Source organism: Macrotis lagotis, chromosome 1 (genome assembly GCF_037893015.1).
Source record: "Macrotis lagotis isolate mMagLag1 chromosome 1, bilby.v1.9.chrom.fasta, whole genome shotgun sequence".
In the NCBI taxonomy this organism is placed as follows: domain Eukaryota; kingdom Metazoa; phylum Chordata; class Mammalia; order Peramelemorphia; family Peramelidae; genus Macrotis; species Macrotis lagotis.
This window is the reverse complement of record NC_133658.1, coordinates 838,309,901-838,326,324: the sequence shown is the minus strand read 5'-3', so window position 1 is coordinate 838,326,324 and position 16,424 is coordinate 838,309,901. Positions and strand designations below refer to the sequence as shown.

The window sequence follows — 16,424 nt, the reverse complement described above, 5'->3', positions numbered from 1 at the left end:
CCACTGCACCACCTAGCCACCCCTCTCCTAAACTTTTCTTTCCAAAGTTGCTAATGATATTAGTTGTCAAATTCAAGGACCTTTTATGTTTTCATTCTTCTTGACCTCTGAACAGTCTTGGACATTGCTGATCATCCTCTCCACCTTTTTTTTTTTTATCATTTTTTTTCTCTAGGATTTCAAGACACCACTCTTTCCTGGTTCTTCTCCTACCTATCTCAGTATTCTTAGTCTTCTTTGCAGGATCTTCCATCTTTGCATGCCTTCTAATTGTAGATGTCCTTAAGGTTTCTGCTTTCTGTCCTGAATTCTCTATTCCATTAGATTTTTAATCTCCTTCTGGGAAGGAAGTTTTTGCCTATTTTGATGTCCTTAGAATTTTACATACAACTTGACACATTATATTTAATTATGCAATAAAGTTAGAAAAACTGTCTGATACTTTAGGATTTTAATTTAAAGGCATAAGAATTCCCTCTGATTCAGATCAATTCCCTTTTTAGCATGAATTTGGTGATGGAATGAAATATGACTTTTTAAGGTCATTCACTCTTTTCCCCCATTATGTTTGACTCATCATGACCCCATTTGGGGTTTTCTTTGCAAAATTTCTGTAGTTTTTTTGTATTACAATTAATTTTATAGATGAGGAGCCCTGTGTACCCAGGGTCACACAGCTAGTAAAAGTCTGAGGATATATTTGAACTCATAAAGATGAGTATTACTGATTTTAAGCCCAGTGTTTTACATACACACACACAAAACAGATGCATTCTTTATATGGAAACCTATTAGGATACTATACAATGGGAGACAAGTTCTATTATTATCTCCACTTTACAGATGAAGGATCTGAGGCAAAGAGTATTAAATTAATTGTGCAAGGTCAGTCAGCTAATGTCTGAAGCAAGCTTTGAATATGTTTGTTTAATACTGAGAAAAAAGACAAAATAATGGAGTAAAGCAAGGATTTGCTGAAAATCACAAAAAGTTAAATGAGGGTAAAGAGTTAGAGTTCTATGTAAATTTTATATCTTTCCCCTTCTCCTTCAAAGGTAAGGCCTTCTTAGATTATCTTTTATTTATCATGTGAAGAAAACATATATGTACTGATGAGAAATTAACCTTAACAGTTACTACTAAATAGAATATAAATTGCTCCCTCTCTCCAAATAATCCTACTAATGTTAGAATTCTAGTAATGTCCTTGCATTCCTACTCTTGAGTCATTTACTCTCAATTTGGTTGAGCTGAACCCTAATTCCAAGATCTTACCTTGCAAACAGATCTAGCTATTAAATGTCCTTGCATCTCATATTAGGATTTATGGTGAGTTAGATCATGAAGGACAAAACTACCAAAATAAAGTGGATTTTCTTACTCGGAAAGCTGTTGGCGCCGTAGGAGGAGGTCTTACTATCCATATAACCCCTGATTTTATTCTCCTTAAAGTACAAAGACTTTTGTAAGTTTTCTCATTTGACATTCATATATGCAAATACATGGGTGATCCAAGGTCCTTAAAATATTTATCTGAATCAAAGATGCCTTTTTTTCCTACTTAAGAGTTTGATTTATTTTAGGACCAACAGTACCTAATTGTGTTGTGGTAGAAACTGGTGTCACCATCATAAAGATTGAGAGCTCTTGAAGTGATAAACTCACAGTAGTCTTGGAGTAGGCAAAAGCTCAGGATTTTTATTTCACATGCCTTCAAAGGTCACAGATTAAACCTTTTCCCCTGGAGAGACTACTGGTTTGAGGACAGGGTGAATAACAAAAGTCTAGGTGAAGTGCCTCAAGGAGAAAAAAAGCCAGCTATAAGATCTGTCTGGGCTTAGAGTGAGTCCCATGCCACAAAGGGAGATTTGACCAGACTTTTATAGTCTTGTCTACTCCCTGGACATAGGAGGGTGAGGACAATTTGGGCAAAAGGGGGAAATCCCTCCTCCTCTACATGACTGAGACCAGCCACCCATTCTGAAAGACAGGAAGCTAGAGGAGAGTTAAAAGGATGAGAGGAGGTTGCTCTTACCTTGGTGAATTTACGTTTAACAATGGAGTTACATTGAACAATGGGAGGGAATTTATCTCTGATTATGGTCTATTCAGCAGAGGGAGCCCTCAGACAGACACAAATAGCATTGTCTTAATATTTAAAATGAGACAAATATTTCTCCTTCTCCAACTGAATGTTGTCTCCTCCATTAGACTGTTAACTCCTTGAAGGCAGGTACTGTTTTTGCCTTTCTTTGGATCCCTAGACTTAGCAAGATGATGCAATGATTCTCTGGGGATGATAAACTTTGGTGACCACTGAACATCAAGAGCTTTATTTGAATGGCAGTTTTCTGGCTTCTGTTCTGGTATATTTTCTATATTTAGCACATTTGCTTCCTGTAACATTGCTTCCTGACTCTTGATTGAAGCCGATTATTTAAAGGTTATTTGTGTTCTTAGTTTAAAGAAAAATAATTATGTCAAATACAATAATAATACTGACAAAACACACCAAAGCTTATCTGATGTAGCTAAAGAAGTCCTGAAAGAATTAGTCTTGAGACTTTGATAAAGTCTTCTCCTTCCTGGGACTCACCATTCCCACATTACAGATGAGGAAACTGCCATTTCCCCCATTTTTCTTCCCTTCCCAGAAGGAATGTATTTAAAGCATTTCCTATTTTTACATAGTGTTTGGGTCATCCTTTAAAGTGTGAGAAAAGGAAGCAAGAGAAGAGATACATTAGACTCCAGTTTCCCAGAAACTTCATTAGTGAAGGAGAAGAAGCAGCATTATTTAGAGGAAAAGAGCATGATTTGTGATGAGGACTCTTCAATCCCATGTTTGTATTTACTTGTTGTATGACTTTACACAAACCACTAAACTCTCTAGGCCTCATTTTCTTCATTTGTAAAGTGAAGAGACTGAACTAGAAAGATTTAGCATTAAATGAGACTTCAGGACCTCTATACAATCAGCATGACAATTGAATGAGAATGAGCAACAGAAGTTCAATCAAAATGAGCTCCAGTACTTTTAGATTTTAGGAACAGAAGAATTTTATGTACACAAGTTGACAATGACTTTTGTCAGTTCCCTAGTTGTTTCTTTACCTGTAAATCTTTCATTAACCTTCCCCACAACTATGTACCCCTGAGGTCCCAGAGGATCCTTTAACCCTAATGCTTTGGTTCTTTTTGTTTGTTTCTTCAGACCCAAGAACTCACCCTGCTGGCCTCTCCCCTTGGGCCTGTGCCTGGAAACAGAAAGTCCTCAAGGTATTTATTGTGCTTGATTATGGCAAAGACTAAGATATCTCTAGAGGGAGAATAGACAGATAGGGTCAGATTGGCCCCAGTGTGGAACCTTCTTTTACAGACCTTGCCTGTAGATATTGTCTTTCTTTTTACAGTCTCAGCACCCCATTTCCTTAATCAGCTTCCTTTCTGTGACTTGACCTAAACTGTATCTTCCAAAAAATTTATTCAGTCTTCAAAGTGACATCTAGAAGAGATTCATCAGAGGAAAGCAAACACAAAGTCATTATAAGCAGGTTGGTATTTGAACTGAACCTAAAGGCAATATGATGGACATCTCAATAGTGTTTAAGTGCGTTGCAGGGAAGAAATGGGCAGCAAGAAGGCTTCACTGCCTCACTTCCTTCAGCTATAAAATGAACAAGTTTGATTAAATTATTGTAAAGTCCCTTTCAGTTCAATATCCTAGGCTGATTGAAAAGCTATCCCAATCATGATAATTCTCTAAACTTTAACTCTGATATCAAGAGAAGACAGGAATAGTGCAGGGAGTACAAAACCCCATCTGGCACACTAATTCTATGATTCTGTAAGCCCATCACAGCTAATAGGGATCATGACAATTGTTTTATTTTCCTTTCTTTTCAATACCTCTCCCCTTCACCCAATAAAGAGATCCTTCTTTAGACTAAATAAAAACTTCTAGAGTCTCATTGCTTACTAAGGAAATGCTTCCATTATGAGAAAACTGAACTGTTAGAAAGTTTTGTCTTGGTTAGTCTATTTCATTGTAGCTTTTGTTTGACCTTGCCTTTGGGCAAATGAATAGAGAAACTGTATGATGGAAGAACTCAATTCAATTAACTTCAGACACTTGTTTCATTCCAATCTCATTCATATCCAGAAGTGAACATTTCTACTCCTGATTAAATGGCAATGATAGTTCCCTGGTAGCAGTCCAAAAATCAAGCTCATTCTCAATATCCCTGCTCTCCTACCCATTAGGTCATGGGATTTTTTAACCCAAGAGCCTTACTATGCACACATTTACCAAGTATATAACCATAGAATTGTGATGCCAGAATGTACTAAATTCTCAAGTTTTCTACTGGGATTTTAGGTTAGTTCTATAATTATTTAGAAGTTATAGAGGGGTAGTGTAGTGGCATAGTGGATAAAGCACTGGCCTTGGAGTCAGGAGTACCTGGGTTCAAATCCATTCTCAGACAATTAATAATTACCTAGCTGTGTGGCCTTGGGCAAGCCACTTAACCCCATTTGCCTTGAAAAAACCTAAAAAAAGTCATAGGAAGACATTTTGGGGACTTCAGATTTTCATTTATACAAGGCTGCTCTTCAGAACCAAGCAAAATTCTATTTCCTCTTTCACATAATAGGAGTGATATGGGCAAAGTATTCTTTTCTCCATGTTAAACCTCCCAAGTTCCTTCAATTAATCCTCTTATATCATGGTTTCCATTACGACCCTGGTTGTCCTTCTCTTTATAAAGTGTAGTTCTGGGCACATTTTACTAAGGACATGAAGAAAGGTGGTCAATGTGTTCTCTGAGCAAGGTGGAATAGAGTCAAACCCTGACCTCCATTGTCCGGCTTAAGTGGCACATCCTACTTAAGGACTATTCTGATTATCAAAGCTGAAAGTAGCACCTACCTTTCACCCAGCTACTATAAATATGTCTCCCATTATAATATAAGCTTCTGGAGGGTGTGTCTGTTTTTGTTTTGTTGTTTGTTTTCTTTTTCTGAGAGATTTAGTACCTTATTCTAGTGGCTGGCAAATAATTGATACTTGATAAATATGTTTAGGTAAAAATAGCCTAGGCACATAATTTTTGGGGGGTGGGGCAGAAAAGAAAGATAAGAATTCCTGTTTTGGGAAAACTTCCTCACCTAATATAGATAATCAATTCATTTACAAATTATTAACTCCCTTTTAAAACAGATTTTTTTTCATTTTAATTAAAGATTTTATTTATTTTGAGTTTTACAATTTACCCCATCTTACTTCCCTCCCCCCCACAGAAAGCAATTTGTCAGTCTTTACATTGTTTCCATGTTGTACATTGATCCAAATTGAATGTGATGAGAGAGAAATCATATCCTTAACGAAGAAGCATAAAGTATAAGAGATAACAAGATCAGACAATAAGATATCAGGTTTTCTTTTCCTATATTAAAGGGAATAGTCTTTGAATTTTGTTCAAACTCCATGGTTCTTTATCTGGATACAGATGATATTCTCCATTGCAGAGAGCCCAAAATTGTCCCTGATTGTTGCACTGATGGAATGAGCAAGTCCGTCAAAGCTGATCATTACCCCCATGCTGCTGTTAGGGTGTACAGTGTGAAACAAAATTTTTAAAGTGATCTCTTTCAGGATATTATACCTATATCAAACTATTGAGTAAAATTGAGCTTATAGTCCAGCAAAATCTCCAGGTCTTCTCCATGCTAACTATTTGTTATTTCTATTTCATATTTTTTTGGGCAGGTGTTTTTTTTTTAACCTTGCCTCCTTCCTCTAGATGTGCTCCAGTTTGCATCCTTCCTAAAATATGGTGCCCATATGTGAACATAATCTCAGTCAAATCATTGAAGAGCAAGCTCCTAGATAAACAACCCTACAAGGGATGAGGCTAGAGAAAGTGCAGTTAGATTCACATCACCCCCATATAATATCAGTTAGATAGGAGTGACCATGAAGCACACACTTAAGTAATAGTGTCTCAATCTGGTATTTAACCTTTAGGGCATCATGCTATTATACATAGCAACCTTGATAAGGATACTAAGATACAGTATATCATGGCAGTCTCATCAGAAAAGGCTCAATGGAATTGGCTACTAAAGAGTGGGGGGGAGTATAAAAAGTCAAAAAATGGTTTAGGAGATATTTTTTCTATCTTGAGCTTCCTCAACTCAAATAAAGGACTGAAAGGGCCCTTAAAACATGGGTCTTGGGATATTAGAAGATCTGGAGAAAAGTTTAGTCTTTGATTCTACAACTTAACTAGTTTTATAAATTTATTTAAACTTTAAAAAGAAAACTAAGTTTAGTTTCTTCACTCCTATTTGTTTCATAAAATGGTGATAACAATGTTTCTATTAATCTACTCTCGAAGAGTAAGAAAAAATTTGTGAATTCTAGAATTATATATATATATATATATATATATACATGTTTACATATATGTAATATGACCTGTATTATATATGGTATATACTTATAAAATATTTTATATTATTCTATATTTACATATTATATAAGTAGAATTCTATGGACGGCTATATCACATATAATTTTTTTTTAGTTTTTACAAGGCTATGGGGTTAAGTGACTTGCCCAATGTCACACAGCTAGGTAATTATCAAGTGTCTGAGGTCGGATCTGAACTCAGGTCTTCCTAACTCTGGGGCCAGTTCTCTATCCACTGTACACCTAGCTGACCCTATAATTCTAAATATATTACATACACACATCCATGCACATTTTTTTTAAAAACAAGAGCTGTAATTTTATTGTTGTTGGGAGTTCCTAGTGAGGAAATTTCTCTTTCAATGAAAATTAGGAGCATACCTATTCAACTTGGTGGTGCATTGGTTAGAACCCAGGACTTGCAATAGGAGAACCCTAGTTCAAATCCCTCCCCAAACACTCGTTAGTTACATGACCCTAGGCAAATTATTTAACCTGTCTGCCTCAGCTTCCTCATTGGCAAAACAGTAATAGTAACAGGGCTGTTGTGAGACTAAAATGAAATAATATTTTTAAAGCTTGGCACAGAGCAGGCATTTAATGATTTTTAATTTAAATTTTTTTTCAACTTAGTGCTTCACTCAACTTTCTAAGTTGTTGTTATTGTTCAGTTGTATCTGATTCTGTGATTTCATTTGAAGTTTTCTGGGCAAAGACATAAACAGTTTGCCATTTCCTTCTCTAACCTTATTTTAAAGATGAGAAAACTAGGGGCAAATAGATTTAACTGATTTGCCCAGGATCATATGGCTAATAAGATTTTGAGGCCAGATTTGAACTCAGAAAGATCAGTCTCACTGAGTCTAGATCCTCTACTTACTAAATCTCTTAAGATTAAGTACTTAATATAACTTGCCTTAGGTCACAGAGTCAGAACGTAGAACCCAGGTCTTCCCAACTAAGGCTTTGTGACTCTGCATCTCAGTTTCAGTAGAGTGTTAGGTTGTGTTCTTTTCAAAGATCACTTTTCTACATGATTTTTACACTAATCCTGATTTCCTGTATTATTTAGGCCACTCTCATGAAAACAAAGGGATAATTAGGGAGAGATGACTGAAACCAACCAAGTCTCTCTCTGTAATCCTTGGATTACATTTTTAGGAGGAGGAAATGGATACCAGACAGGCTATTCTCCCAATGAATCAACACCTGAGAAATCATCATTTCTTGATTCCCCACCCTATCCCTGGCCACAGAGACAATAATAATAATGATAATCCAGATAATAATGTTTATCCAGTAAAAAAAAAGTAGATACAATCTGGAATAATGGGTAAGTTTACAGGAAGTGGAATATTTGTAGAAACATAACTAGTGTAGGGCAATCAGAAGTTTTCCCCAAGCATTAGTATGTGGGAGTTGGTGTGTGGAGAAGAGTTCTCTCCCCAAGAATTGGTAGATCTCATGATACTTTCTCTTTGCTATTATGCTTCTAGAGGACTTTGTAAAAGGATAAACTAGATCTGAGGAAGCTGGGGGGGGGGGCTAAATTATGGTAAATTATGATGAAAGCCAAGCTACTTCATCTTCTGGTGCAATTAGCCTTGAGACATAAATGTGTATCTGATATTTTAGGAAGGTCACCCTGACTAGAAGTACCTGTCTAGTAGAAGTCACTGTCATTCTTATTCCCTATACCAGTTAGTGTCTCATGTTCATAGTTTGCTAAAGATGGAGGTAAAATTCTCAATCTCCTTGCACAACCACCTTGGTCTAGGGATGCAATTTCCTTGCTTTGAGATACCCTCCATATCACTATAATACTCAAGAGCCCTTTATGACCCTCTGAGATCCGCAAATGTGTACCTCCTCCCTAAGGAACCACTCTTATCTTTTATTATCCCCAGATGATCTCTTTAGTGTTTGAAAAGCTTCAATAATTTTGTTTTCAGCTCTCTAAAGGTTGGTTTCATATTCTCATATTTTGGGATATATCCTAATGACCTCAGGGCCATTCTTTGTGATTCTTATTGATCTTAGAAATTGTTTTAGATCAATTCTTATGGACAGATTGTGTAGAGCAGGCATATAATAGCAGTATTGTTAATAGTTATACAACTTTGCTTTCAGAAAAGCCTTTAGTAAAATCTATAGTATTCTCCAGTGAGAGGGGAATGAGAGAAAGGAGGAAAGAAAAAAAGAAGGGAGGAAGGTAAAAAAGATAGAAAAGAAAAGAAGTAACGTCAGTTAATCTAATAACAGATTGTATTTATTATCACACAATCCTGAAAAAAACATAGGTCAGGAAGGTACTTTTAATATCTCTATTATATAGATAAGGAAATTAAAGTTGAGAAAAGAGATTATTTGTTTTGACTTGTCCAGGGTTATACAACAAGCAAATATTTGAGACAAGATTCTAACTCAGACTCCAACAGCTAAATCTGACCATGATTTATCTTTAATGAACTGTGCTAGTTCTTATTAATTATACTTTTCTTTCTAGATGCTTAAGAAGTCATCCATGCTAGAATTTTGTCAAAAGAAATAAGTAAAAGTAACTGTCTCTTAGTTTGAAATTTGGGATATTTACCTCTCCCATTCTCAAAAACTCTCCACCCCAAACAACCATTACATTCATACATCTAGAAATATAATTTATCTGGGACCAGTAACTTGAAACCATTTTAGGGAGCTATACGATCTGAAGGCAACCTTTAATTGAAATCTTCTTGTAAAGGTTATCTTGTTTATTATATTACCACAATATATTTGGGGGGGTTTCTGTTAAGAGAATTAGTAGAGAAGTAGGAGAAAAGAGAAAGCCATACACAAAATATGCCTGGATTTTAGAAAAATATTTTAAAATGAATGGCTTGTCTTTATGAAAAGAGAACTCTCCTTCAATAAAAGGACATTGGATAGATCATCTAGTTGAACTTTCTGCCCACTTAATAAATGTTAATTACTTTTTTGTGTTCCAGTCTCTTAGGGTACCCAAACAAGAAATGAATGTAAACTTCTTGAAAGCAGAGAGGGTTTGAATTGGACAAGACAAGTATTTAAATAAATACATACAGTATAAGTGGCATCACCTTCAGTTCCTTTCTATGTAGAGGCTGGTATGCTCACATGACCTGTATCTACAGTGAATGCTCAGGTAGTTCCCCAAAGGGCAGGCCTGCTACTAAAACTCACTTTCATGGTCTTTGGGGCAACCCTCATGTGTAATTATATCCCATAACTATGACTTCTGAACCACCAGTCTGCACTGGTATATTTCCCATTAAAACTAATCAGTCAAATTGATATTGATGCTTTTTTTATGTTTTTTTCAAGGCAGTGGGGTTACGTGACTTGCCCAAAGCCACACAGCTAAGTAATTATTAAGTGTCTGAGGCTGGAATTGAACTCAGGTACTCCTGACTCCAGGGCCGGTGCTCTATCCACTGTGCCAGCTAGCCACCTGGATATTGACTCTTAATCATTAAATGTTTAGTAAACAAAAAGTAAAGCATAAATAATCTATAGTCTCCTCATAAACTAGAATCACAATCTTTCACAATTTATGCAGTTTCATATAAACATAAGCTTACATTCATCCAATAGTGACAAATGAAATGAGAAATCTATATTCCAGGGCCATTAAATTCTGAACTACAGATCACAATGTCCTTGGTCTCCTAAAGGAACAATTTACCACGGGTAAACCTTAGGTGGAACCATTCCTTTTCTGGGATTCTCTTCTCTACCATTTAATGAAATGACTTTTTTCATACTCTTGGGCCACTGAAACACAGTTAAACACTTTTAGAAAATAGTACCCCTAAATTTGTTATCTGCAAAATTTTCCAAATCTGCTCCCTAAACTACATGCAGATGCAGTTTTCTACTCTTTCAGAGAAAGCTAGTTCCTTTAATGAGGCCAAAATCTGCAAATCTGCAAGAGAATAAATCCAAAGTACTTTAAGTATAAGTATAAGAGAAAGGGTTAGGATCAAGAAAGACTTCACATAGATGAGTTGAATCTTGGGGAAAAAAAGAGAGGATTACATGAATTAGAAGTGAAGAGAGAATATATTCTAGGGTTGAGGGAAAGCCAAGGTAAAGGAGTAGCTATAGGAAATGGAGTATGAAGTGTGAGAATAGAAAGTCAATTGATTATGTCATAGGGATTCTATGTACAGATCCTCTAAAAGTCACAAAATGTTAACATTGTTGCCTATAATACAGAGGTTGATAGACTTTTCTCAATAATTTGAAAAATTGAGTTATTTGAAAAATCTCTTCCCACATAAATTTTCCTAACTTAGAGAATCTTATAGAAAACAAATCCCAAATATGTCATGTCTTCAGTAGCTCCAAGCAATGGCCAAACTTTGGATGAGCCTGAATAAACCTAAGGAAAGAAAAAAAAAACAGAGGAATCCAACATGGAAATATGAATAATGAAAAGATGAGGCTTTGATATCACTGTAACAAGGGAGGGGGTCCTTTATCCTGCTTTTCCTGAAATTTGTCCCTTGTTGATGGAAACTTTTGTCAATTTTTACATTCTTGAGCTGGATGTGGCAAGATGTTAATGAGGACTCATTTTTAAAATTGAGGAATGGAAGATGCTTAAATAGTAAGGATGAGAATGCCAAGTCTGAAGCCTCAGGAAGAAGGATGCCAAAATTTTAGGTCAACAAATAGGTTTACTGAAGTGGGTGCCTCTTATAAGGAGAATAGGATGTGAGAGATGCAGTGAAGTATATGAAGTAAGGAAGACAGAGGTTCACATCTTGCTAATGACACTTATTAGGAGTTTTAATATGGATAAATCATGAAACCTCATCTGTAAAGTGAAGTTAGTGTACATCGTGAGTATCAATTACATGACCTGCAAGTTGCAGTGACCTACAATACTTCTGAGTGCAGCCCAAACCAGACATTTTAAATAATATGGGAAATATTAAAAAGTAAAAATACAATGAAATAGATACTACTACTACTACTACTACTACTACTACTAATGCTATATGACTTCTAAGTTATTTAGTGGCCTTCAGGGATCCTTATGTGTGACTCAGTTACCTCCATTTCTATCTGAGCTTGACAGTAGTGATCTAGTTAAACTTAACCCTTTCACCCAACAGAGACTCACAGACTCTAGTAGTCAAATTGGTGGTTGCCTCAGTCACCTACTACATCTAGATATAGCTCTAATGATGCTTTATTCCACACCCTAGCCATATGCTGGACAACTGCCTTCTATCAATATTATACACTGTTATTTCTCTTCCAGTTTCATACTATAAACAAAATCTCTAATATTGGTGCTGGAAATGCTGCATCAATCTACTTCTCTAGATATAGGGGATTCAGGTAGCTGATTCATTCCAATGACTTTAAATCAAATACCTCAAATAACCACTCTCTTTTCTCTACTCCCTACAATTCCTACTGTAAAAGAGTTTATATGCCATTTTCATTTTTTATTTGTATCCCAGAACTTAACATGGTTGTATTTTATTTAGTCATTCAATTGTGTCCAACTCTACATCACCCCATGATCTATGTCCAAGGGGTTTTCTTGGCAAGGATAATGACCAGTTGTTCTCCAATGTGTCCCCATTTTAGAGATGAAGAACTGAGCAAAAAGGGATTAAGTGACTTGCCCAAAGTCACATAGCTAGTAGATGTCTAAAGCTGGATTTGAACTCAGATCTTCCTGACTCCAGACCCAGTACTAAATCCACTGAACCACCTAGTTGCCCCCAACTTCATCCATAGTAAATGGTTAATACTTTCCCAATAATTCCTTTCAACTATGTGATTTATAAGGTAGGACTTAAGTTCTACAGGGACCACTACAAAGCTATTTAATTCTTTTATGGTGATCTAAAGGTGATATAGAAGAAAAATTAGAGTTCTTCAGGGTCTCAACATAGACTCAAAATGCCTTTGAATTCTTAACATAAATGTCAGCCTAATGCCAAGACCTGGAAAGAACAACGGGTCCAGATTTGAGACAGGCCTGCAGCAATGAGATTGACTTGAAAGTTATATTTTTATTAGCCACTCATGAAGTTTGTCTGTGAGTATGAATGCTAAATCAAAATTAGTGGATATGTGACAAACCCTTAAAGTACTGATTAACACCTCTGAAGTGGGATAATGCTAACAAGAGATATTAATCTACCATGAGAGGAGCACTGGACTGTGGAGACAAGGGCTATGAATTCTGATCCTGACTACAACTTATTAACTGGATGTGACTATGGATGAGTTTCTCCTTTTAATAGAAAAGGAAATACTCAGAAAATTAATGTTAGTACTATTTGCTATCTAAAATTGTGAAGAAAGTACTATACAATTATAAGATATGATTGGGGTTATCAAGACTCCTAAATATTATTCTAGGCCGATGTTCTCATTTCTGTTATAAAATAGAAAAATCATGTTCAGAAGAGTATACAGAATGAATTCAAGAACCATAAAATAAGTTGCCATCATTCCCTCCTATTTGTTTTCCTTTAGTACTTTGAATATTTTCTTCATGAATTACAAAAAAGTGGGGGAATGTAGTTCTTAGACTTATGGGCTAGAAGCAGGAAGGCTTTTCTTGAATATTTTTTCTGCTTCCACAGGAAAGAAGGTTTCCAGCAGATGCTAGAATTGTCATCTAACCACACATCGCCTTCAGCTATGTTTGTCCTCATGGGCATCCCAGGCCTAGAAGTGACTCACCTTTGGTTGCTGGCCCCACTAGGCACCATGTATGCTGTGACTTTGATAGGAAACAGCCTCATTCTAACAGTGATCTGGGTTGATCCTGCCTTGCATGAACCCATGTATTCTTTCCTGTGTATTTTGGCTATTGTGGACATTGTTATGGCAACTTCTGTGGTCCCCAAGATGCTGAATATCTTCTGGTCAGGTAATGGAATTATTGGCTTTACTGCCTGCTTCACTCAAATGTATGTTGTTCATGCAGCCACAGCTGTGGAAACAGGACTTTTATTGGCTATGGCCTTTGACAGGTACGTGGCCATCTGCAAACCCTTACATTATCAGACTATCCTTACACAAAGAACAATGTTAGGGATAGGTATGGCAATTATCCTTAGAGCAATCACATTCATGACACCTCTGAGTTGGATGGTGAGCCACCTACCTTTTTGTGGTTCTTTGATGGTTCCTCATTCATACTGTGAACACATGGCTGTGGCCAAGCTAGGATGTGCTGACCATATGCCAAGCAACCTCTATAGCTTGATCGGTTCCTCAATCATTGTGGGCATTGATGTGATCTTCATTGCTACCTCCTATAGCCTGATCCTTCAGGCTGTATTCCGCCTCTCCTGTGGGGATGCCCAGCTCAAAGCATTAAGCACATGCGGCTCTCATGTTGGCATTATGGTCCTTTATTATCTACCAGGTATGGTTTCCATCTATGTGGCCTGGTTTGGACAAAACTTGGTCCCCCTTCCCATCCAGGTCCTACTAGCTGATTTCTATCTGGTAATCCCACCCACTCTCAACCCTCTCATCTATGGTTTAAGGACAAAACAGATCCGTGATCGGGGATTGAGTATGCTGAAGAGCTTGCTCCCTAGCCAGCTCCACTGAAATTCCTAGATAGACTACAATGGAAAAGCAAAGTTGCTTCATGAAAGAACATAGATGATGTATAAATGAGTTCAAATCAACTAGAACCGAGGTGAGGGGAAGAAGGTGTTAAGTGGCTTCACAACATAGCATTTCCTTTATTTGAATTATTTTGATCTCCCTTTTCAGCCTTGGCTTTTCTCCATTTCTAGCTTCATGCAGGACATTTCTACCAGGATATTCTGTTGAGATCTCAAAAGGAAACTAAGTTTGAACTTATTATCTCCCTCTGAAGAAGTAAGTCCCCCAATCTCTCTCCTTTATCTCTTGATAGTTTCACCATTTACCATTGCAAAATGTAACTAGGCTAAACATATTATGAAATACCTGATCATTACCCTCAAAAACATTCATCAAATTTGCATTGATAACAGGAAGAAATTCCTGATTCTAGATTTTAAGGTCTTCTACTCTCTGACCACAACCTATATTTCAAGGCAAATTTCATAATTCCTTTTTATTCTTTTAAGTTATATTTTACCTTGTTTCAAAATGCCTCCTGCATATATATATATATATATATATATATGTATATATATATGCATATATACACATATGGCATCATCTATTATACAATCCTCCACTGAACATCTTTCTCAAATTTCAAGAACTGCTTTAGGGGACACCTATTCCATGATTCCTTCTTTGAACTCTTTTCATATATTTAGAAGTGATGAGAACAAGAGGTCAAATATAATGACCTGCATCATTTTCTTGATTGCTTGATAGTATTCATATCTCATCCTTTTCCTACAAAGAACTTGTAATCTACAAAAAGAAGCATGGACACATTTACAGCTATAGCTCAGTGAAAGCAAAACTGTTTTCTTGAGCAGCCAATTTTCTTGATAGTTATTTCAGCACAAATCTCATTCACTTTAAAGATAAATTGAATGATCTAATATGACCTCTGTTACCCGAAAGGAGCTATTCTAATCCTACTTACAAGCCTCCATAGAGGAATTCAAATTATTTTCAGAAATATTTTATTTGATCACAAGCTGAAATTTGTACTGGAGGCTTTAATACAGTTGCCACAAGGATTTAGCAGAGAATAAAAAGTCATTCAGGATTTTTCCTTAACCACTCAAACAAATAAATAAGCCTATGCTTGTTGTTCAAATGATGTTCATTAGGCCCTATGTTGTATATATTTGTATGTGTGTGTGTGTGTATGCAAAGATACATATATACATAAACATGTGTACCTACATACAGGCATATATACATGTACTACATATGCATACATACATATATACACACATATATATTTACAAACATATACATACATATAGATATAGATATATGTATATACTATCCTACCACATGTGCTTGACTCTGGTAGTGAATATACTTCATCTTGACTACTGGCTACAAGAACTGCCCATATGATAGATTAACAGGATGGAGTTTCCAGTTTCACTCTGGCTTGGGAATTGTGTAAACATGACTTATAATTTCCAGGAATTATAGGAAGGAATCTTCTTGCCTCTTGCAGTAATTCTAAGAGGAGATACTCACAGTGGCAGTAGGAACACATATTTATCTAAATAAAACTGAACCTAGACTTCTGAGTCCACAGTGACTTCATCTCTCTCATATTTCCTACCTGAAAACAGATTATTGAATACAGACTGAAGCATTCTTCTTGTACAAAATGACTAATATAGAAATATTTTACGCATATAAAATCTGTATCTGCTTACTGTATCAGGAAGGGAGTGAGGGAGAGAGAGAATTTGGAACTCAAAATTTTAAATAAAAATGTTAAAAAAAATTGAGAAAATTACTACCAGTCATTTTTCTTTCTCAAAGGAAGAAAAATAAAATTTTATTTTATTAATTAAAAAACATATTACTTAACAGCCCAGAGGTTCAAAATTACTAATACCTGGGTTCTTTGGTCAGTACCAGCTGCCCCTAAGGGCATATTCATATTCATTTCAGTGTTGTCTGGCATGTTCAAGAAAGACGAGAATCTCTGGTGTGAGGGTGACCTAGTCCTTTTCAGGGCTGCTTTCTACCTTTCATGTCTACCTGAGTCACCTTACTGCCACCTGTGGCTCTAAGAAGCTATGACATGCACAGGGTTCACACGGGGTAAATCATTTCATCAGGCAGGTTAAACCAGGTTGAGAGTAACTGAGAGGTCTCAAATCCATCAAAGAGCTTGGGGGGGGGGGGTGTCTACTCCAAGTATGTGAAGTCTTCCACTGGTGGAATGAATTGATGAGAACACTTCCTTTCAATAGCCAAGAAGGCAGCTGAAACAGGTGCTGTGCATTGCTTAGAGTTT

The 16,424-nt window shown here is 36.3% G+C and overlaps 1 protein-coding gene across 1 annotated transcript; it reads left to right on the top strand.

Moving 5' to 3' along the window:
* Nucleotides 1-13,126: 13,126 nt before the first annotated feature.
* Nucleotides 13,127-14,089, top strand: LOC141507537 (olfactory receptor 52I2-like). Its single transcript, XM_074215283.1, has one exon. The coding sequence runs from the start codon at nt 13,127-13,129 to the stop codon at nt 14,087-14,089; it is 963 nt and encodes a 320-aa protein (XP_074071384.1).
* The last annotated feature ends 2,335 nt before the right edge of the window (nt 14,090-16,424 follow it).